General features: G+C 59.6%; 1 protein-coding gene across 4 annotated transcripts in view; it reads left to right on the forward strand.

Annotated features, from left to right (window-relative positions):
• Positions 1-23670, forward strand: part of ABR (ABR activator of RhoGEF and GTPase) — a 230897-nt gene that overhangs the window by 176379 nt on the left and 30848 nt on the right. For all 4 annotated transcript variants that reach the window (XM_050763519.1, XM_050763522.1, XM_050763520.1 and 1 more), the window contains 4 exons: positions 591-695; positions 1646-1720; positions 6507-6604; positions 7127-7258. In XM_050763519.1, coding sequence (XP_050619476.1) covers positions 591-695; positions 1646-1720; positions 6507-6604; positions 7127-7258 — 410 coding nt within the window. The remainder of the gene's footprint in view (positions 1-590; positions 696-1645; positions 1721-6506; positions 6605-7126; positions 7259-23670) is intronic.

Here is a 23670-nt window from a genome sequence, read left to right on the forward strand (position 1 = left end):
TTCTCTTTTTCTCTCTACCTCTCTTTCTCTCTCTCTGTCTCTCTCTCTCTCTCACACACACACACACACACCACACACCACACAGGCTGGGTGCGGTGGCTCACGCCTGTAATCCCAGTCAGGAGTTTGAGATCAGCCTGGGCAACATGGTGAAACCCCATCTACTAAAAACACAAAAATTAGCCGGGTATGGTAGCGGGCACCTGTAATCCCAGGTGGCTGAGGCAGGAGAATCCCTTGAACCCGGGAGGCGGAGGCTGCAGTGAGCTGAGATCACAGCACTGTACTCCAGCGTGGGCAGCAGAGCGAGACTTCTTCTCAAAAAACAAAACCAAAACACACACACACACACACACACACACACACACACACACACACACGCACGCAAACCTCTTCCGTCAGATTCTCCAACTCTGACCCCTCTGACAGCACGTATACCCATCCCCCTGTGTCCACAAATCCTTCCCCCTCCCTCGCAGGGACCAACTCTGCCCCAGGGATTAGGCCGTCTTCCTGCAGCCCCCAGGGAAGAGCAGAGGGTCCTAGTGGACCAGTGCCCACGCTCCCTTCTCTCTCGGCTCTCCCTCCAGATCTCCAGGCCTTTGTCCTGAGCTCAGTGGAGCTCCAGGTGCTCACAGGATCCTGTTTCAAGCTTAGGACTGTACACAACATTCCTGTCACCAGCAATAAAGACGGTAAGCTCGGGAACATGAGGTTGCCTAACCGGCAGGTCCCAGCCCCCAGAGCATGGCCGGCTTCCCATAAGGACCCAGGCAGACACGTAGCTGTAAATGGCTGATCCCTGCTCGGCTGTGCTGAGACTGTTCACTGGCCAGGGACACAGAGAGCCTGGGTAGGGGCGACTGTCTCCTGAGTTTGCAGATGACTTGGGCTTTTCCTCGGGCCGCTCTGTCTGGCTTGGGAGAACTGGCACCCTGGTGCACTGAGATTGTGCTGTTAATATATTCATGAGAGAGTGGAGCCGGTGGATAAAACGGTGTATGGGAAATGAGGCTGGAAGTTTCCAGGGACCAGCTCTTGAAAGGCCTCAAATGCCAAGCCAGGGAGTTTGGAGTTCATCCCGTAAGCCCAGGAGTCTGGGGGCGGTTTTGAGCAGTGGGGAGCTGTGATCAGGGCTGGGAACTGACCGGAGTGGGTGGATTCTCGCTGTGTGAGTGCTGGGAAAGGGTCCACTTTGTGAACGGGGTTCTGAAGGCAAGCTTTCTTCGTCTTCGGAGGGGCATCTAGGGACCCCTGTGTCCCAAGCGGGGGCAGAGCTGGGCCTTCTCTCTGCCATTAGCAGAATGATTTCTCATATCGGTCAGTTTTCACTGCCAGGATAGGCAGGATTCGGAGGGAGGGACAGTACCCATGGGGAATGGTACTAAGTCCCTGGGCCAGGATGGTGGATGTGCTGGACACCCCCGGGCTGAGTGGAGGAGAGAAGGACCCTCCAGCCCTACCCCGGGCAGCTCACATCGGAGGAAGCAGTGGCCTTCGGAAACTTTTTCATCTGGCCACCAGGTGGTGATGTTGGACCAAGACTCAGCTGAGTCTCATCCCCCATCTGCCTCCCGCCGGCCTGGGGTGGAGGGCGAGGGACCCGCTGACCACCCTCTGCCCTGGGGGCTTTTCTCTCTTGCAGACGACGAGTCTCCAGGACTCTATGGCTTCCTTCATGTCATTGTCCACTCTGCCAAGGGATTTAAGCAATCAGCCAGTAAGTGCCCTGGCCAGGACGAGGTTGGGTGGGCCATTGTGGATCCCGCACTGCTCTGCTCTGCCCAGGATGGGGCCTGCCAGCGCGCCTTTAGGCATGGGGTATTCCCCTGAAGGCCAGAAACCAGCTCCTCTTGGCAGGGAGGTCACCCCTGCCCTTTGTCTCCAAAGTCCTCTTTCTCAAGCCCTCCCTGAAGCTGTCTGAAACCTAGGGGCTGGGCACGGTGGCTCACGCCTGTAATCCCAGCACTTTGGGAGGCTGAGACGGGCGGATCACGAGGTCAGAAGAACAAGACCATCCTGGCTAATTCGGTGAAACCCCGTCTCTACTAAAAAATACAAAAAACTAGCCGGGCGAGGTGGCAGGCGCCTGTAGTCCCAGCTACTCGGGAGGCTGAGGCAGGAGAATGGTGTAAACCCGGGAGGCGGAGCTTGCAGTGAGCTGAGATCCGGCCACTGCACTCCAGCCTGGGCGACAGAGAGAGACTCTGTCTCAAAAAAAAAAAAAAAAAAAAAAAGCCAGGCGTGGTAGTGGGCAGCTGTAGTCCCAGCTACTTGGGAGGCTGAGGCCGGAGAATCCCTTGAACCCAGGAGGCGGAGGTTGCTGTGAGCTGAGATCGCACCACTGAACTCCAGCCTGGGCGACAGAGCGAGAATCCTTCTCAAAAAAAAAAAAAGAAACCGAGGGCAACAAACACGTGGACTCCAACTTCATATCTGCCCATGACAAGCTGTGTGACCTTGGGCAAGTTTCTTAACCTCTCTGGGCCTCCACTAAAAGCCAATCACGCTTGTGAATTTTGACAGGAGAGCAGGCTCGGATATGATGGTGTGTGTGCAGCGTTCCCTGTTGTCTCCTCTATTTGTAGATTCGTCGTACTAAATCTGTTTTTAGTGTTTCACAAAGTACGATTGCACTTCTTTTTTAATTAAAAAAAAATTTTTTTTGTAGAGACAGGTTCTTATTATGTTGCCCAGGCTGGTCTTGAACTCCTAGGCTCAAGCCATCCTCCCACCTCAGCCTCTCAAAGTGCTGAGATTATAGGTGTGAGCTGCTGTGCCCAGTCTGGTTGCACTTTTAAAATTTAATTTAATTTTATATTTTTGAGACAGAGTCTCACTCTGACCCCCAGGCTGGAGTGCAGTGGTGCGATCTCGGCTCACTGCAACCTCTGCCTCCCGGGTTCAAGCGATTCTCCTGCCTCAGCCTCCTGAGTAGCTGGGATTACAGGTGCCTGCTACCACGCCCAGCTCCCGCAGTGCTGGGATGACAGGTGTGAGCCCCCGTGCCCGACCTCGTTGCACTTTTTCTCTACTTGTTACCCGCACGGGAATTTGTGAGTCAGTTAGACAGCTGATAGTTTCTACCTATTTGCCAGAGGAGGTAACTGAGTTACAGACAGGAGAAAAGACTTAACATCACAGAGGATCAGAAACCCCGGGCTCCTGGCTCCCTTCCCACTCCCTGCTCCTCACTGGCAGGTGGGGTCTGCCCTCGCCCCTTCCCTGCAGCGCCCCACACAGAGGTGACACTGTGGGCCCCTCTGCCTTTCCCAGGAAGCCTCCCTGAGTTCCTGGGGCGAACTGGCCTCCCTTCTTCGTGCCCCCATCCCGCTCAGGGCAAGCCGGTTATAGCACCTGTCGCACCTGTCGTGCTGTTTTGTCACTTACAATTTGCCTCCCACTGAGTTCTCTGAGGGCGGGAACCGGGTCTCCTTTACCCCGGCGTGAACAGGAGCTCAGAAATGTGGAATGAAGTTGTTAATTTACACAGCACCTGCCGTGCACCTGGAGAAGATGAGACCGTGGCCGGCGTGTGGACATACTCACACGGTCAAAGCCCGTGGCGTGTTCAAAGCCTCTCAGTCTCCGGCCCGCTCTGAGCCTCCGGCGTCCTGCCGAGGTCACGGAAACCATCCCCATTTTACACACAAGGACACTGAGGCTCGGAGGGGCTCCAGGTTCCTTCCTGGGGTCAGGCAGTAGCTGGTGGTGCAGCAGAATCCACGTCTTCCGGCACCAGAGCCCGACCTCTTCCCTTTAGGGCAGTTCTTGAAGTCTGGCCAGGACCCCCACACGGCCACTCGGGCTGCTTGTTAACGTGGAAGCTTCCTGAACTCTCTCCAAACCCACAGACCCCCCTTCTGGGGGCTGCTGCTCAGAAGCTTCTGGCTAGTGAGCTCCGTAGGACCGTCCCGCCCGTGTGTGGACCAAGCGCCTCCACTCCGCGGCCCCCAGATGCCACCCCTCCTCCCTCTCCTGCTTCCCGCTGGCTGGGAGGTCCTCACCTCAGGGAGCCAGGCCCGTGGCGTGGAGCAGGCGCTCTTCCTCCAGCCTGAGCGGGTGTCAGGGGCGGGTGTCAGAGCCGGGCTGAGCTGCTCCCAAATCTCTCCTTACCCCTAGATTATCCTCACTCCCTTCTCCCCCGCCGCCCCTGACCCACTCACACGTCCGTTCTCACTCAGAGGTGAGGCCCTGTGTCTTCAGCGGTGGTAACCTCAGGACCTCGGGACAGGCAGGCCCAGGGTGTAGGCACCATGACTGTTCCTGCTCTGCAGACAGGGAACCCGGGGAGGGAAGTGAGGTGGTTTGTGCAGAGCCGGGGTGTGGCCCAGATGGTCTGACTCCGGAACCCTCGCTCTGACCCTGTGAGCCATCCCCAGCCCCTTCCAAACCCTGCTCTGACCCTGTGAGCCGTCCCCATCCCCTTCCGGAACCCTCGCTCTGACCCTGTGAGCTGTCCCCAGCCCATTCCGGAACCCTCGCTCTGACCCTGTGAGCCGTCCCCAGCCCCTTCCGGAACCCTCACTCTGACCCTGTGAGCTCTCCCCAGCCCATTCCGGAACCCTCGCTCTGACCCTGTGAGCCGTCCCCCAGCACCTTCCTGAACCCTCGCTCTGACCCTGTGAGCTGTCCCCAGCCCCTTCCGGAACCCTCGCTCTGACCCTGTGAGCCGTCCCCCAGCCCCTCAAGGAGGGTTTGCTCACACTGACATCAGTCCATGATGACAGCACTTCACGGCCCGTCTCAGACACACAGACCCACTCCCTGGTCTGGCCCGGGCCGGGGTGCTCAGCGCCTCTGTGTTGTTCGCCTGCGAATCCGCCGCACCCACGTTCCGTGTGTTCTGATGCCCACCTGGGTCTCCTTTCTGTTGCTCCAGCTGGAGGCTTCTTGGGGCAGCTGCACTCTCCTTTCTGTGGGAAAGCCATTCTTGTTTTTGAGACAGTCTCGCTCTGTCTTCCAGGCTGCAGTGGCGAGATCTTGGCTCACTGCAACCTCTACCTCCCGGGTTCAAGAGATTCTCCTGCCTCAGCCTCCTGAGTAGCTGGGATTACAGGCACACGTCACCACACCTGGCTAATTTTTGTATTTTTAGTAGAGACGGGGTTTCACTGTGTTGGCCAGGCTGGTCTGAAACTCCTGTCCTCCGGTGATCTGCCCACCTCGGCCTCCCAAAGTGCTGAGATTTATAGGCGTGAGCTACCGTGCCCGGCCAGGGAAGCTGTTCTGATGGAGAACAGCCCAGCTGGGCAGCTCCGGGAGCCAAGCGGAGTAAGCCACCTGCACCGTCTGCCCGCACTCTGACCTCTGCCTTGATTCACGCTGCAGAGAGTTGGCCGTGGTGCCCCAAAGGCACCCCCCTCACGGCCTCCGGTACCCTGGGAACAACCTTGGCATCTCCCTGGAGGTGGGAGGACTGCCGGGGTCTGAGCCCAGTGGGGCTGTGGGTTTGCAGAGGGCCTGGGGTCCGGGCCGGTGCTGTGGCCTCAGCAGTTGTGTCCCGGGATAGATTTTCAGCCTGAAGGCCAGGGTTCAAGATGGAAATGCCAGGGAACGCCCCTGGCCCTGCCGTCCCGCCCCAGCCTCCCACCGCCTTGTTACCTGGAGCACTTGGTGGTGGTCGGAGCCTCATTCGCCGTGTGCTGGCTGGGTTCCCAGGCCTGTTCTTGGTACTGCGGGTGCACCGGCGGGCAAGAAAACTCAGGCTTCTCCAGTGTGGTGTTTATGTCGTGGGGGGAGAGAGACGGGACGCACGGGTAGAGCAGATCCCTTTGGTTTATGTTAAGTGCAGCAGAGGAAACCATAGCACCCTGGGCTTGGGGGGGTTGCTCCGAGCATTCAGGACCCAGAGGCAAGTTGCTAAACGCCTCCAGCACCTCCCACCCCAGAAATGCCACTGTTGAGACCTGGGCACCAGTGTTATGGGGAGAGGTGGCACCAGGGTGCTCAGTGAAGAGTTTGTGGTAACGTCTCCATGGTGAGGAAGATGCAAACACAGCACAGTTGAGGGCCCTTTAGAGGGAGGAGGAGGCCAGAGTGTGGGTTGGGCCGAGGTGAGGAGGGCAGAGCGTGGGCTGGGCTGAGGTGGGGAGGGCAGAGCGTGGGCTGGGCTGAGGTGGGGAGGGCAGAGCGTGGGCTGGGCTGAGGTGGGGAGGGCAGAGCGTGGGCTGGGCTGAGGTGGGGAGGGCAGAGCGTGGGCTGGGCTGAGGTGGGGAGGGCAGAGCGTGGGCTGGGCTGAGGTGGGGAGGGCAGAGCGTGGGCTGGGCTGAGGTGGGGAGGGCAGTGTGGAGTGGGCTGAGGTAGGGAGGACAGAGCCCCTAAGAAGGGGGCAGGGAAACAGGAGGAGCCAGATGGTCCAAAGCTTCAGGGAGGCGAGAGCCAAGGTGCCGTCCTCAAGGATGTTGGAAAGGACAGATGTGATGTCCCCCTCCATCCTGAGCGCTGCCCCACCGGCCCCACCCTGGCCCCACTCATACGGTATCTCCGTCTGTCCTTCCCCACAGACCTGTACTGTACCCTGGAGGTGGATTCCTTCGGCTATTTTGTCAGCAAAGCCAAAACCAGGGTGTTCCGGGACACAGCGGAGCCCAAGTGGGATGAGGTGAGTGGTAGGGGCTGGTGTCTCTGCAGGGACCCTCGAGTTTGCCACTGAGTGTGCCCCCACCGCCCTGAGTGTGCCCCCACCGCCCTGAGTGTGCCACCACCGCCCTGAGTGTGCCCCCACCGCCCTGAGTGTGCCACCACCGCCCTGAGTGTGCCCCCACCGCCCTGAGTGTGCCACCACCGCCCTGAGTGTGCCGCCACTGCCCCATGCCCATGGCCTGTCTGCTGGGGACGGCCAGGCCCGTTGGTCAGACCAGCTCTGCCTGTGCCCCCCTTTCTGCCCCCTGCTCCTGTGGTTTCTGATCACGGTGTGTGTCTGGGTGTCAGACCCTGCGCCATCAGCTCAGGCCCCAGACTCCATCGGCGACGGGAGGCCTCTCGGAGCTCCAGAAAATCTGACGTGTTCTTTGTGGGCCGTGCTTACTCAGTCCTCCTTGCGGAGCTGAGGGGCCCGCACCTGCCGGAAAGCCAGGCCTCCCAGCTTCGGAGGTTCAGGGCCCTTTGTCCCATCTTTCCCCAGGAGTTTGAGATCGAGCTGGAGGGTTCCCAGTCCCTGAGGATCCTGTGCTATGAGAAGTGCTATGACAAGACCAAGGTCAACAAGGACAACAACGAGATCGTGGACAAGATCATGGGCAAAGGGCAGATCCAGGTGAGGCCAGGGTGCCATGGCAAGGCTGGGGAGCCTCCGGGAGGCGGTTCCAGTTGAAAAGGAGTCCTGGTCAAGGAGCCTGCTCTTTGGTGATTTTGGTCCCAAGCTGGTTGGAGGAAAGTTCCTCAGGAGGTGGTTCTCCCCTGCTAGAGGTGGCCGCTTGGTGTGGCCTCGGAAGCCCAGGTGTGTGCCTGGCGTCTCAGGTGGGTCATCCACGCTTCTGCGAGATGGAAGCAGCCAGCTTTGTTTTCACACCCCAGCTTTAGTCTACGGGTGGCTTTTTCGCGGAACGCCGTAGTGAGAAGGATTCTGAGGCTGCGTCGGCGAACGGGGGGAGGAATGCTGTGTGTGAGGAGCAGTGTCTGCCGTTGACGGGGGCCGGAGGGAGGCACACGGACCAGGCGTTTGCTGTTCTGCCCGGAGGACTTAGGGGCCGTCTGGTTGGCTCGGGGACCGGGGGTGATCTCTGACTTGTTGCTGGGGTGGCTGGACCTTACTCAGCTGTGTTGGGAGCCTGAGGCTTCGGGTGGGAACTTGGGTGTTAGTAGAGGCTGCACCTCAGGTTAAGGGCATTTATGCCACTGGGTGCAGTGGCTCATGCCTGTAATCCCAGCACTTTGGGAGGCTGAAGCAGGTGGATCACGAGGTCAGGAGTTCAAGACCAGCCTGACCAACATGGTGAAACCCCATCTCTACTAAAAACACAAAAATTAGCCGGGCGTGGTGGCATGCACCTGTAGTCACAGCTACTCAGGAGGCTGAGGCAGGAGAATGGCGTGAATCCTGGAGGCGGAGGTCGCAGTGAGCTGAGATCGCGCCTGGGTGATAGAGTGAGACCCTGTCTCCAACAAAAAAAGAGCACTTATACCTCAACTGTGCTTTTGGCTGCCTACAAACATAGGTAGGAAAAGGGCCTTTGTGTGTGCTGCACGTGTCTCTGAAACATTCTGCCAGTTTTGAAGATGGCTGCTATTGACCAGGCTATTAAGAGAACTAGGCTTGGGAGCGGGAAAGGCGTGGCGTGGTGGATTCACACTCCCATCTGGCCCCTCGGGTAGCCTCGCGCTGTGCCGCAAGGGGTCTAGTTTGGGGGTAGATCCTGTGATCATGAAATGAAGGGAGACGGTAACTAACACGTACTAGGATTGAGCCTCGGGCGTTGGGTGCGCTGGGCTTCTTAACGGTAGCCCCGGACGTGTTCCAGGTGCAGGCCGTGATGGCTCCGTCTACAACAAGGGGCTGAATGATGCTTTTTAGCAGGAAGCGTTTGTTCTCTGATATATTGTCAGGGCCACTGAGTTGGGTGTCTGGCTCTTACCTGCAGGTCCTTGGTAGCATTGCCCCTGGGGAGCCGTGTGGGTCTCCCACTCCCCGCCCCGCCTCAGGCTCCAGTGTTTGAACCAGGGACCCCACATGGAGGGGCCTGGCCTCCGCCGCATACACTCCGTGTTCTAAACATGTCTCTTTCCAAAGATGCTGTGGGGCCGGCACCCTGCTTCTCAGTACTCGTCGCCAGGGAGACAGGGCTGCCAGGCAACTGCCAGCCAGTCCTTCGTTATTTAGGAAATGGGTTGTAGAGATTCAGTCCCTGGGACCTGTTCTCTGCAGGGATAAGGGGTGAGAGCCCCATCTCCCAGTCCCTGGGACAGGCACGGAGGGGTTCTGGGCTGGCTCGTCCAGCCCCGGGAGACGCCCAGGCAAGAGACAAGAGTGGCCGCCACGCCACACTCCCTGGGCCACTGGTGGCTGTGGAATAGAAGAGTTACGGGGGTGTGCCAGGCAGCCAGCTCTGTGGGCACGGCGGGCCCCAGCCCCTCGAGAACTCAGCCTCCAGGGCCCGAGGACACATTCCCCCACCTGGACTTCAGCCCCATCGCCTCCCTCCTTCTCACTCGGTTCTGTGGGCACGGCGGGCCCCAGCCCCTCGAGAACTCAGCCTCCAGGGCCCGAGGACACATTCCCTCACCTGGACTTCAGCCCCGTCGGCTCCCTCCTTCTCACTCAGCTGCACAAGCCCCGGGAGAAACACACCGTCAGTCACTGCAAGCCTCTTGGAGACGGGAGCAGATGGAGGCCGTGGGGGAGGGAGGAAGCCAGGTTACGTTTGGCAAAGCAGAAGGCAGAGTCTGGTAAGGGAAATGTTTTTGTGTTTAAGCTTCGAGGAATGTTAAATGCCTGGGAGTTGATATTAAAAGAAACAAACCTTCCTGCTGCCAGCTGACCTGGGTCTGTGAGCCGGCAGTTCAGAGCCAGCATCCCCTGGAGGCCTTTGAAGTCCCCCAGCACTCAGCGTGCGGAGGCCCCGCCCTGGCCCTCCGCGGCAGAACCATCTCACCAGCTTCCTCCGGTGGGGGAGGCATCCCCCGGGGGCGTGGCTCAGAAAGTCTCGCCTGTGACTGCCCTCAGAGCCACCGAGGATGGCCAGGCTTGGGAGAAGAGTCGAAACAGAGCAGTTCCCACGAACCTGGGCCCCACGGAGTCATGGAACAGTCTGTCCCCACAGCTTGTCCCTGCCTCCCCTCCAGCCACGCATCTAAGGAAGGGAACTGGCACTGGCCTCTGGAATGCCGTTTTGCTGCCCCTCAGCAGGCACTGAGGACATAGTCGGAGGTGGCTTTGAGATAGGGTCCAGCCCTCAGGGATATTCACAGGGCCTGAAGGAAAGGCAGGAGGAGGAGGAGGGCTGCCTCTGGGGCCCCCACTTCTCTCTAGGCCCCCTCCCACCAGCCCATCCAGAGAAAGCAAGGGCCTTACGGCCTAAGCGCAGGCGTTTGCTGCTGTGATGAGGCCCCCACTCTGGGTCACCTGATGGGGCAGTGGGGCAGGAGTCGGAGCGGCGGGCTGGGGTGGGGGCAGCATTTAGTGACAGACAGACGGCAGCACGCGTCACCGGTGTGTGTCCAGCACTCGTGCTCCCGGAGGCCACTTCCCGAACGTCATTTCCTCGTGTGATCCTTGTCGTGGTCCTCCAGGGAGAATGACAGTCCCTGCGCCCCATTTTACAGATGAGGACACTGGGGTACTGAGGTTAAGTACCTTGGTCAGGCCACCTCTGCATACGGTATGTGGGGAAGGCCATGCTCCCTCCTCTGTGCAGTGGCCCCACGTCTCAGGCCTTTGTCGACAAATCCCCCAGCCCTGCAGAGGGCCGTGGCGTGGCTGGTGGCCTGGAGAGGCAGCTGAGGTACTGCTTTATGGCATAAGGCAAGCCTCCTTTGTTTTGGAGTCCCCGGGGCAGGGGACACTTGTGCCTGGTGCCCCTGGGAGGAAGGAGAGGAGCACACGTGGGAAAGAGCAGGAGGCGGTGGGCAGATCACAAGGTCGGGAGTTCGAGACCAGCCTGGCCAACATGGCGAAACCCCGTTCCTACTAAAAATACAAAAATTAGCTGGGCCTGGTGGCTGGGCATGATCCATAATCCCAGCACTTTGGGAGGCCGAGGTGGGCGGATTACGAGGTTCGGGTGTTTGACACCCCCCGCCCTGGTCAACATAGCGAAACCCTGTTTCTACTTAAAATACAAAAATTAGCTGGGTGTGTGGCTCACGCTTATAATCCCAGCACTTTGGGAGGCCAAGGCGGGCGAATTACGAGGTCGGAAGTTTGAGATTCGTCTGGCCAATATGGCGAAACTCCGTCTCTACTAGAAATACAAAAATTAGCCGGGTATGGTGGTGCGTGCCTGTAATCCCAGCACTTCGGGAGGCCAGGGCCAGGGGATCACCTGAGGTCAGGAGTTCGAAACCAGCCTGGCCAACATGGCGAAACCCCCTCTCTACTAAAAATACAAAAATTAGCCAGGCGTGGTGGCGGGCACCTGTAGTCCCAGCTACTTGGGAGGCTGAGGCAGGAGAATCACTTGAACCTGGGAGGTGGAGGTTGCAGTGAGCCGAGACTGCTCCATTGCCCTCCAGCCTGGTTGAGACAGAGTGAGATTCTGTCTGGGAAAGAAAAGAAAAGAAAAGAAAAGAGGAGGAGGGGCACTTAGTGTGATCTGTGAGGTCCCAGCTCCGCAGGTGCAGGGTCCTGGCCTCAAGGGACCCACTGTCAGATTGGAAAGACAAGTCTGTTGATCCATGTTCTCCAGTGAGAAGAACGCAAGATGCCAGTCACAATAGCCGTGCACACATAGGCGAGCCCAGGACGAGCCCAGCACGGTGCTAAATGCTTCCGTCTGCTGTCTCAGGGGATCTTCCCAGGACCCTGTGGGAGAGGAATGGCATCACAGCTAGAAAGACGAGGAAGCTGGGGCTGAGGAGCCCGGCCAAGGCCATGTGCCCAGGAGTGAGCCAGGGCGGGCAGCTGGCTGCAGAGCCCATTTCTAGATGCCCCGCTGCCTCCTGCCGTAAGAAGACAGAAGATTGTCCTGCAGGAATTCAAAGGCAGAAGGGTCACCCTGGGCTGGAATTAGGGAGGCTTCAAGGAGGAGGTGGAACGAGAGTGATTTGGCAGCCCTGGGTTTTTTAATTCCGGAAGCAATGTTTGTATGAGAAAGAAAATTGCAGTAGAAGCAAAGAGACTTGAAGCATAATCAGAAACCATCCCTACTCCCACTCCTCCAAAGCAGCCAATTTATTCTGTGCCTTTTCCCTTCTCGAGGTATACACATTTTTATAGAGATTTAATCAGGGCCTGGATTGTCTGTTTGTATATTTTCATGGATTATTATAAACCTCCTCTTTTTCTAGGGCTGTATGGAGTCTTCCTAAGCACCTTTTTGGATACTTTGTTAAAAGTAGTTTATATTGTTTATAGAAATCGTTGTATAAAACGGCCAGCGCAGTTGCTATGCTAAGGCTCTGTGTTATTCTAGCAAGGTGGGCAGGCTCTGCATCTGCAGAAAGGAGTAGGGTGGGCATTCCAGGGAGGAAGGAATGTGAAGGGAGGGTCCCAGGAAATTCAGGAGCCTCAGCAGGGGTGGCGCGGGAGCTGTGAGCAACGCCAGTAGAAGGAATGAATAAAAGGAGAGGATTCGTGGGGGTTTTGGCCGGAAGAAGTCTTTTTTTTTTTTCTTTGAGATGGGGTCTCTCTCTCTTGCCCAGGCTGGAGTGCAATGGTGCGATCTCGGCTCACTGCAACCTCTGCCTCGCAGGTTCAAGCGATTCTCCTGCCCCAGCGTCCCGAGTAGCTGGGATTACAGGTGCCCACGACCATACCTGGCTAATGTTTATATTATTAGTAGAGACGGGGTTTCACCATGTTGACCAGGCTGGTCTCGATCTCCTGAGCTAAGGCGACCTGCCCGCCTCGGCCTCCCAAAGTGCTGGGACTACAGGCATGAGCCACCGCGCCTGGCCTGGAAGAAATCTTAGAGGGCATTTCATACAATCCTGTTTTTTGGAGAGAAGGAAATGGACACCAGCAAGGGTGAGCAAGACAGCCGCAGTCACAGAGCTTGTTAGTGGGTGAACGAGGGCCCCAGACTCAGGGACGCCATCCCAGTCCGCTTAGCTGGGAGCCCCCCACCACCCGGCTCTTGCCCCTGCCCCCCACGTAGTCTGCCCTGGTTCCTGGTCCCAGGGGACTCCAGTCTGTTTATCCTACTCTATTTCCAGCCTTGCCGTTGGAGCGACCTACCCGCAAGCTGATTAGCATATTCCCAGGGTCCGGCCCTTCTTGGCTGGCTGGCTCTGAGGAAAGAGCTTTCCCTTGGGGCCCCACAGCTAAGTTTCTGCCACAGTCCCCAGACTGGAGAAGGGTCTGAGACCAAGGAGCTACTTAAAGCCGAGGGGCCCTCTGCACCCCCTGCCTGCTCCCCCGCCCTGCCTCATCCTTCCCTCGCTCGCTCGCCGCAGCCCTCACCCCACACTCCACCTCTGCTGCCTGTGCCTGGGAGGCAGCTGCACTTCCCCACGTGCCTGCCAGGGCCGCGCTCCCTGGGCACAGCAGCACTGAAGACCTGTGGTGGGAGGGGCAGGTTCTAGGCCAAGAAGGAAACTCTGACGTCTCGATGCTGGGGCCCCGGCTCACCCTCACCCCCGACGGTAGAGTTTGGGGGCTAGGCTCACCGTCACCCCCGACGGCAGAGTTTGGGGGCTAGGCTCACCGTCACCCCTGACGGCAGAGTTTGGGGGCCCCGGCTCACCCTCACCCCCGACGGCAGAGTTTGGGGGCTAGGCTCACCCTCACCCCCGACGGCAGAGTTTGGGGGCCCCGGCTCACCCTCACCCCCGACGGCAGAGTTTGGGGGCGGTGGCTCACCCTCACCCCCGATGGCAGAGTTTGGGGACGGTTTGGGGACGGTGGCTCACCCTCACCCCCGATGGCAGAGTTTGGGGGCGGTGGCTCACCCTCACCCCCGATGGCAGAGTTTGGGGGCGGTGGCTCACCCTCACCCCCGATGGCAGAGTTTGGGGACGGTGGCTCACCCTCACCCCTGACGGCAGAGTTTGGGGACGGTGGCTCACCCTCACCCCCGATGGCAGAGTTTGGGGGCGGTGGCTCACCCTCACCCCCGATGGCAGAGTTTGGGGGCGGTGGCTCACCCTCATCCCCGATGGCAGAGTTTGGGGACGGTGGCTCACCCTCACCCCCGATGGCAGAGTTTGGGCCTGATGGGGTCCCTCCCCTTCCTCCTTTTCCTTTCCGAAGCTTGGAGCCTGTGTCTGACGGGAGGAGTGGCAGGAAGACCTAGGTAGTTTCTTTGACATTCTTGACCTGCCACCTGGAAGCTTGAGAGAGATTAGAGATATTAGAACTGACACTCTGAGGAGGTCATGAAGGCCAGTCCCCTGCTTTGGGACTGGGAATGGCTCACAAAGCCCAGATTGGCAAATCCGATGGTGTCTACACCCTCTTTCTTTCTATTCTTTTTTTTTTTTTTTTTTTTTTTTTAAGATGGAGTCTCGCTCTGTAGCCCAGGCTGGAGTGTAGTGGCGTGATCTTGGCTCACTGCAACCTCCGCCTCCCGGGTTCAAGCAATTCTCTTGCCTCAGCCTCCCGAGTAGCTGGGATTACAGGCGCCCGCCACCACACCTGGCTGATTTTTGTGTTTTTAGTAGAGACAGGGTTTTACCGTGTTGGCCAGGATGGTCTTGATCTCCTGGCCTCATGATCCGCCCGCCTTAGCCTCCCAAAGTGCTGGGATTAAAGGTTGGAGCCACCGCGCCCGGCCAAGTTTCTTTATTGATCCAATGGGGATAACTATTCCTACTCCACCTTCAGCACTAGCTTAAAAGATCTCACGTATCTGGAAGAGCCAGTCGGTGCTGTGACATGCATGTCCACACTTTTCATGAGTTTACTCACTTGTTTCTGTTTATGATACATCTTCTGAATGGCAGGCCCTGGGCTGTGGGTACCAAGAATGACCAGGACCTCACCATCTGGTAAAGAAAACAAGAGAACTTAGGCCAGGCACAGTGGCTCACGCCTGTAATCCCAGCACTTTGGGAGGCCGAGGTGGGTGGATCATGAGGTCAGGAGATGAGACCAGCCTGGCTAACAGGTGAAACCCCGTCTCTACTAAAAATTAAAAAAAAATTAGCCGGGCATGATGGCGGGCTCCCGTTATCCCAGCTACTTGGGAGGCTGAGGCGGGAGAATTGTTTGAACCAGGACCCGGGAGGTGGAGGTTGCGGTGAGCTGAGATTGTGCCATTACATTGCAGCCTGGGCTACGGAGCGAGGCTCTGTCTCAAAAAAAGGAAAACGAGAACTTGGATCATTCAGCCAGTGTTGCCAGGGTTTTGAGGCCAGATGGATCTTGGGGGGCTGAGTCTACCTTTCTCTGTCATTAGTTGGGAGAACAGAGTGAGTACCTTTGCCTTTCTGAGCCGCAGCTTCCTGACCTGTCAGATGGGCTGTAACGAGGACTGAATAAGAGGGTCCATGAAACCCTTGACCCAGGGCCTGGCATGGAGTCAGTACTGGTTTGCCCTCAGCTGGCAGGTTCGGGCACCCTGTCCCCCACCCCCCTCCAGTGGTTCTGGGTGTCACTTGTCCAGCAGCCCCCTCCTAAAGGCTGTCACCTACAAGTGGTCCCCTGGGTCAGGGCCTTTGGCTGGCCGAGGCAGCATTATTTCTTAAGCTAATGGGGTCAGACTGGGCTTTGCCGAATCAACCTCAGAGTAGGGGCGGGGAAGTCAAGGTTGGGGCCCTCACCGCCTGCTGGCCTGAGGTTTCCCTACCATGACCCGGCGCGGCACCTCTGAGCTTGGCCTGGTGTAGTCGGGAACAAGGGGCCTTTGTCAGCGGCTGGGGAGCAGCTTCTGGTTTCAATTACTCTGCAGAGCACGAGGAAGCTTGCAGCGAATGTGGGGCCGGAGCCCGCCGGGGCAGGAGGCAAGGGCTCCCCTGCTCCACTTCCCTCCCTCTGGCCCCCAAGGGGTATCTTGTCCCCGTTCAACTCTGCCTGGGGGTCCTGCGCATCCTGGGGACCCTGGAATCTTAGCCCAGAGCCCCTTCCCGCTCCGGCCCCCTCATTCATCACGGGTGGTCCTGGGACCCCTCCCAGGCAGATGATCCACGTCCCTCAATGGGGGTCCTCAGTGCCTTCCCCCGTGCATCCTTCCAGGCGTCATGCATGGACCACACTGACCACAGCTGGGACACTGGCCCTGAGGGAGGCCTTGGTTCAACTGCGAAGGAAGACAGGCCTTTCCCTTTGGTTCCACCTCGCCTGTCCCCAACCCCTGTCGTGGCCCTCACAGTCCCCGTAGCTCCCTGTCCTGGGACACTGGATTGGCCTCTCCCTGGAAGATCAGTCCCACATCGGCGCCCACCAAGGCCAGGAGCGCATGTCAGGCTGCGCGTCCGCTCCTGGTGTAGGAGTGCTGCCCTCACAGCTGGCCCGCGTGGGGCTCCTCCCTCTGCCGCCACCCCCACCCCTATGCCAGTTCCCCAGGCACATGGGGACCCGGGAGGCTGAGCCCCAGGCCTGGTTCTACTTCCTCCTCACTCTCCACTTCCTCCCAGGGCCCCCTGACTGCAGCCATTGTCCTGCTCTGGCCCCGCCCGCCCCAGCTGTTTCACGCACATTTGTTCTCCAGCCCAGACTCCCACCTGCTGTCCCTCTTCAAGGCAGGTCTGGACGCCTGGTTCTCCTTGGAGAGTGGGCGGCAGAGCCTGTCCTGGGTGGCGGAAGTCTGGGGCAGGGTCCCTCGAGAATGCCTGCCCTGCCATCGAAAGCTTTTCCAAACATGGGGCACAAACCTCTCTCGTCAGCCCTGCTCGGCCGCCCCCATCGCCCAGGTGTTCCTGATTTTGGGAGCCTGGTCTCTGCCCAGTGGATTCTGGGAAGGAAGCATCCAACGGGAAACAGATGGAGGCGTCAGTCGGCTCCGCCCGCTCCCCTCCACCCCTGGGAAGTGCCGCCTTGTCAGGCAGGCCGGGCGCCCGCTCCCCCTGACCCACCTCTGAGGGGCGGGCACCACGCAGAGAAGCCGGTCCAGACAGGACCTCAGGAGCCAATGCAGTCAGGCCCTGAGAACATCCAGCCTCCCGACAAACCAAAACAAAGGTGTTCTCAGCTCTGGGTGCCGGGCTCCCAGACTCAGAGTCACAGGACCCGGGTGGGTGCCGGGCTCCCAGACTCAGAGGCACAGGACCCGGGTGGGTGCCGGGCTCCCAGACTCAGAGGCACAGGACCCGGGTGGGTGCCGGGCTCCCAGACTCAGAGGCACAGGACCCGGGTGGGTGCTGGGCTCTCAGACTCAGAGGCACAGGACCCGGGTTTGATCTCAGCCGGCCAACCTCGGGTGCCCCTTCAGAGAGTGTCGTCTTGGGTCTGTGGGCGTTCAGTAAACTCGCTGAGGCAAGAGCCGCAGACATAGATGGCTCCCCGGCTCCTCCCTGCAGGCGGAGGCTACGGCTTCCTCCTCGGAATCCAAAGAATCAGCCCCAGGGTTGTCCCACTTTCCGTGTTTTCTGAAAGCTTCGAGAGAAGGACACCACCGAAGGGTTGCTAGAGAATTCCTAGAGTTAGGGCTGAGGCTGCAGATGAATGCTGAGCGGGGGTCACCTTTAGGGTCGGCTCTGCTGGCCTCTCAAGCCTGCGGCCACCACAGACTCACAGCAGCCCCTCATGGCCAGCCCCTGCCTTGCCGTGGACAGTGGTGGTGCTGGCTGAGGGTCTAGGGTCTAAGCCCCAGTGCGGCCTGCAGCCTTGGGCTGGGGCAGGGAGGGCTGGGCACAGCGTGTTCATGCCCTTGGAGGCAAGGCTGAGCTGCCCTGCCTTCAGGAAAGACCATAGCGTGACTGGAGATGCAAGACGACCTAGACAGGCCCGCCTGACCGACGAGACAGGCGCTGTTCCCTTGCGAGGCTGCCGAGGCAAACCCACAGCCACAGAGCAAAAGCCCCGAGTTTCCCAAAGCAGGGAGAGAAGTGGAGACAAGACATGAGCTGCAGGTTCAACGTCTGACCCGGAGGCGTCCTTACAAAGGCCCTAATCTCTCTCACCCCCACACATCCCCCACCTCGTGGGAGAGCGAGGCCCTTGGGAGAACTGCCTGTAGGGGCTGCTGGAGGCTGCTGGCGGCCCAGGCACAGAACCTAAGGTCTGAGCTGTAGATGCCTGAAAGGAGGGCAGGGCGGTGGGGTGTGCCTCAGATTCTGCCTGTGGGGCTTGGGAATTCCCGGGAGGGACGTGAGCCCCAAGGCAGGTGAGGGGTGGTGGAAAAGCAAGTGTGAACAGGTGGGCCCCACATCCCCTCTTCAGCCAGGGCCCCTGCTCTCTCTGCTTCTGCTTTTATCGGACGAGGTGGGCAGGGAGACTTTGGCATAAAATTTCATTTGGAAATAAAGGCAGGGGTGCATCCTCAGCAGAAAAGAAATGTCACCGGAGACCGTTTGTCTGTTCCGAGCTCCTGATTTGACAGCTGTGGAAACTGAACCCAGAGAGAAAAATGTGGCTGTTGAGTCCACAGGTCCCTGGCTCCCAGGGCCTGCTTCTGGCCACCGTGAGCTCGGAGCTTGGGTGGAAGGGAGGTGTTCGGGAATCCAGGATGAAGAAAGAACAGGGAGGCTCAGCCGACCCCATCCCACCTTCAGGTCTCAGCCCCTCCTGCCTCAGGCTGCCATGTCCGGCTGTGCTGGGAGACCCAGCCACACCCCGTCCTTCCCGGGAGGAGGAGCAGGCAAGCAGCCCAGGGGGCCTTCGGCGGCAGGGACAGCACACTGAGGGGCCACGCCCTGCCCACTCGGTCCCCCGGTGGGTTTTGTTCTAGATAAGCAAGATGTTCCCAAAGGCTCAAATGCATTTTTCACTCTTTTCTGTGACTAAATGTGCTGTGAGAATCGCTAGGGGTTGCCAGGAACGGGTTGTCAGGACACTTCTCCTGCAGCAGACAAGCTCTTGGGCTGTTTCAGTCTCTCCTCTGCATCTAGAACCAGTGAGCGCCCTGGTGACACCAGCCTGACGTAGGCAGAGGGAGGCTAGAGCTGTGTGAGAAGCAGCACGTACTTGGGACTGCCCTGTGAGCCGACGCAGGCCTTTGGGGAGTTGGGAGGACAGCAGGTTACCTTGGGCAGGCCTAGGTCTGGGCCGTGGAGCAACTCGCTTTCATCCTGACTGCCTTCTTCCTTACACTGTGCCTATCTTTAACCTTGAGCCTACCTAGGACCCCTCTCCCAGCCCCACCTGGATGGATGGATGGATAGAAGGAAATGTAGCTCCTAGGCTCTGCTCTGCCATTGGCTGCTGGGTGACTCCTGTCCCTGGGCCGAATGCAGGCTCTGAGCATTGCAGATACCCAGAGGTATCCGACCGGTGGGGAGAAAGACCTAGAGTGAGTGAGTCTCAGTGTCTCATGCTGGGAAGACACTTGGCCTTCCAGTCCGTAGGTTTTGGTTAGGGTCAGTACAGGAAACGGTCAGAACACACAGTAAGAATGCAGTGACCACAGAGCCACCGAGTTAGGGGGACACTCCCGTCCCCACTCCCCCACAGCTGTCCCCAGAACGTGCCATCCTGCATGCCCTCTGCATGGGCGCTGGGCACTCCGGGCTCCCATGCACAGCCTGCTTGTCTCTCAGCCTGGAGCCTGCGCCTGTCTTTGGGCAGGACCCACTGGCAGGCTCTCTGCAGCCCCCAAAGCCTCGGGCCTGCCCCACTCTTCTCCAGCACCTTCTTGCCTCCCAGCTCTGCTCCTTTGATGCCCACCGGGTGCCATGAGCCCTGGGGCTGAGAGAGGGAGTATTCTTGGCAGACCTGAGCCACATCCCCCTCGGTGCCCGTCCCCAAGGGTGCCAGGCTCCTCTTGGGCTCTGAACTCTCTGGGTGGCCTCTTGGGGCTCTCCCCACCACAGCTGGTTCCCAGGCTATCCCCACTGGGGTGCCTGTGGCCTTGGGCTAGCTGGCTGCTCAGAAACCCCCTCTTCTGGAGTCATTTGCGCTAAGAGAGAGGACGGGGAATCGGGGTTCTAGTGTGGGCGGGGGGAGATGAGTGTCGTTCTGGTGGGAAAAAGGAGGTCACTCTGGAAAAGCGGCAGCTGCATTTCTAGGTTCTGAGGCAGAGCCTTCCTCCTGGTGCTCACAGGCTGGAGGATTTGCCTGGAAGCCGTCCCCACCCCCAGCCGTCACCAAGGCAGCCCCACCGCAGTCCTTGCCCCTCCCGCCCACACGGTGCCGGACGTGTGTTATTCCCTGTTGACCTTTTTTCCTCGTTGATGCTGCTGCTGATCACCTTAACCTGATTTTACCTCAATCGCGGCTGTGCTGGGTAGCATGACCCCCGCCCTAGGCATAACGCCGGGTCCCACCCACGTCTCCCCAGGGACAGCCCCCCTCATTCCCCTGGCAGAGAGTCTGGGGAGGGGCTGAGGGAGGATGGGATGGTCCACTAGGAATGTTTTTAATTCCAAAGGCAGTGACATCTGTTCGTGGGGGTCTTTTACCACCCAGGCTCTGTTTATCCCACCAGAGGAGTCTTGTAGTTCATCTGAGGAGGGCTCTGCCAGGTGTGGGGGATGGAAGGGGTGGGGGAGCAGGTGTGGGGGATGGAAGGGGTGGGGGAGCAGGGGTGGGGGATGGAAGGGGTGGGGGAGCAGGTGTGGGGGATGGAAGGGGTGGGGGAGCAGGTGTGGGGGATGGAAGGGGTGGGGGAGCAGGTGAGGGGGATGGAAGGGGTGGGGGAGCAGGTGAGGGGGATGGAAGGGGTGGGGGAGGAGGTGTGGGGGATGGAAGGGGTGGGGGAGCAGGTGAGGGGGATGGAAGGGGTGGGGGAGCAGATGTGGGGGATGGAAGGACTTCGGGAGCAGGTGTGGGGCATGGAAGGGCTGGGGGAGCAGGTGTGGGGGACGGCAGGGGTGGGGGGAGCAGGTGAGGGGGACGGAAGGGGTGTGGGGGAGCAGGTGAGGGGGATGGAAGGGGTGGGGGGGAGCAGGTGTAGGGGATGGAAGGGGTGGGGGGAGCAGGTGAGGGGGATGGAAGGGGTGGTGAGCAGGTGAGGGGGATGGAAGGGGTGGGGGAGGAAGTGTGGGGGATGGAAGGGGTGGAGGGGAGCAGGTGTAGGGGATGGAAGGGGTGGGGAGCAGGTGAGGGGGATGGAAGGGATGGGGGAGCAGGTGAGGGGGATGGAAGGGGTGGGGAGCAGGTGAGGGGGATGGAAGGGATGGGGGAGCAGGTGAGGGGGATGGAAGGGGTGGGGGAGCAGTGTGGGGGATGGAAGGGGTGGAGGGGAGCAGGTGAGGGGGATGGAAGGGGTGGGGGAGCAGGTGAGGGGGATGGAAGGGGTGGGGGAGCAGGTGTGGGGGATGGAAGGGGTGGAGGGGAGCAGGTGAGGGGGATGGAAGGGGTGGGGGAGCAGGTGAGGGGATGGAAGGGGTGGGGGAGCAGGTGAGGGGGATTGAAGGGGTGGAGGAGCAGGTGAGGGGGATGGAAGGGGTGGGGGAGCAGGTGAGGAGATGGAAGGTGTGGGGAGCAGGTGAGGGGATGGAAGGGGGGTGGGGAGCAGGTGAGGGGGATGGAAGGGGTGGGGAAGCAGGTGAGGGGGATGGAAGGGGTGGGGGAGGGAGCAGGTGAGGGGGATGGAAGGGGTGTGGGAGCAGGTGAGGGGGATGGAAGGGGTGTGGGGGAGCAGGTGAGGGGGATGGAAGGGGTGGAGGGGAGCAGGTGAGGGGGATGGAAGGGGTGGGGGAGCAGGTGAGGGGGATGGAAGGGGTGGGGGAGCAGGTGTAGGGGATGGAAGGGGTGGGGAGCAGGTGAGGGGATGGAAGGGGTGGGGAGCAGGTGAGGGGATGGAAGGGGTGGGGAGCAGGTGTGGGGGATGGAAGGGGTGGGGAGCAGGTGAGGGGATGGAAGGGGTGGGGGAGCAGGTGAGGGGATGGAAGGGGTGGGCAGCAGGTGAGGGGATGGAAGGGGTGGGGGAGCAGGTGAGGGGATGGAAGGGGTGGGGGAGCAGGTGAGGGGATGGAAGGGGTGGGGAGCAGGTGAGGGGATGGAAGGGGGTGGGGAGCAGGTGAGGGGGATGGAAGGGGTGGGGGAGCAGGTGAGGGGGGAGGGGATGGAAGGGGTGGAGCAGGGAGCAGGTGAGGGGATGGAAGGGGTGGGGAGCAGGTGTGGCTGGATGGAAGGGGTGGGGGAGCAGGTGAGGGGATGGAAGGGGTGGGGGGCAGGTGAGGGGATGGAAGGGGTGGGGGAGCAGGTGTGGCTGGATGGAAGGGGTGGGGGAGCAGGTGAGGGGGATGGAAGGGGTGGAGGGGAGCAGGTGTAGGGGATGGAAGGGGTGGAGGGGAGCAGGTGAGGGGGATGGAAGGGGTGGGGAGCAGGTGAGGGGATGGAAGGGGTGGGGAGCAGGTGAGGGGATGGAAGGGGTGGAGGGGAGCAGGTGTGGCTGGATGGAAGGGGTGTGGAGGAAGGAGTATGGCCACTTCCCCGGTAGTTGGGACAGTCTGAACCGAGCCCAGCAGAGATGAGGAGGGGTCTGTGGTGGGCTGCAGGGACTAAAATTCAGATTTCTGCTTTTGCTGGGGACATTTGTCTTGCATGGATCCTCTTCCACCTGAGACCATGGACTCCAGGAAACGATGAGTCGGGCTTGGGGGAGAGAAGGCAAGTCTGTGCCGTCCCCAGAGCAAGCCCCCAGTCCAGAGGGAGGAAGGGAAAGATGAGCGTCTCAGGGGAAGACTCCCAGCTCGGCTACCCATCTGCGAAGGTACTTCTATCGCCATGGAGACCAGCTGGCCATCGTGCATCCAATCTGAGCTTGTTTTATCCAGACAAGTATTGAGCCTGTGGTTCCTGAGACAGATGAGTGTCGGGCTTTGGGAACGGGATTTACACTGCCCCCTTCTCCCACACACCCGGCGGCAGGGAGGGGCACGCATTCTTGCAGTCTGCACCCTGTGGCGTGGGACCCAGCCCGAGGGAAGGGGACCACACGGAGCCAGTGAGGGGCCAGTTCCAAAGTTAAGTCACGGCACCAGGAGCACTGCAGCGCAAACGTGACGAGCAGTTATAATGGCACCTTACCAACCAGTTACACAACAGCCATTGCACATTTGTGGAGGGAGGTTGAGTAAAGCTGGGTCCCAACGAGGGTGGATGGCCTTTCCCCACAGCCTTGAGGGCCCCACACCGACCCCTCTCCTCCAGGAAGCCTTCCCCGGTTCCCTCCAGCTGGAAATTGTGTCTCTCGACATGCGTGGTATTTTGTCTGTCCTGTTCTGAGGCTGTAATATGGGATTTTGTGAGGGCTTTGTCCATCTGGGCGTGGCGCCTGGTAGGTGCACAGCGACCTGAGCCAAATGCACACATGCCTGTCTGCCTCCTGCTGGTGCACATCTCTGCTCTCCCGCATCTCTGCTCTCTCACATCATCTCTGCTCTCTCACATCATCTCTGTTCTCCCGCATCTCTGCTCTCTCACATCATCTCTGCTCTCCCGCATCTCTGCTCTCCCGCATCTCTGCTCTCCTGCATCTCTGCTCTCTCACATCATCTCTGCTCTCCCACATCATCTCTGCTCTCCTGCATCTCTGCTCTCTCACATCATCTCTGCTCTCTCACATCATCTCTGCTCTCCCGCATCTCTGCTCTCCCGCATCTCTGCTCTCCCACATCTCTGCTCTCTCACATCATCTCTGCTCTCCCGCATCATCTCTGCTCTCCCGCATCATCTCTGCTCTCCCGCATCATCTCTGCTCTCCCGCATCATCTCTGCTCTCCTGCATCTCTGCTCTCACATCATCTCTGCTCTCCCGCATCTCTGCTCTCTCACATCATCTCTGCTCTCCCGCATCTCTGCTCTCCCGCATCTCTGCTCTCCCGCATCTCTGCTCTCCCGCATCTCTGCTCTCCCGCATCTCTGCTCTCTCACATCATCTCTGCTCTCCCGCATCATCTCTGCTCTCCCGCATCATCTCTGCTCTCCCGCATCATCTCTGCTCTCCCGCATCTCTGCTCTCCCGCATCATCTCTGCTCTCCCGCATCATCTCTGCTCTCCCGCATCATCTCTGCTCTCCCGCATCATC

The sequence above is a fragment of the Macaca thibetana genome, chromosome 16, assembly GCF_024542745.1.
Source record: "Macaca thibetana thibetana isolate TM-01 chromosome 16, ASM2454274v1, whole genome shotgun sequence".
Classification (NCBI taxonomy): Eukaryota; Metazoa; Chordata; class Mammalia; order Primates; family Cercopithecidae; genus Macaca; species Macaca thibetana.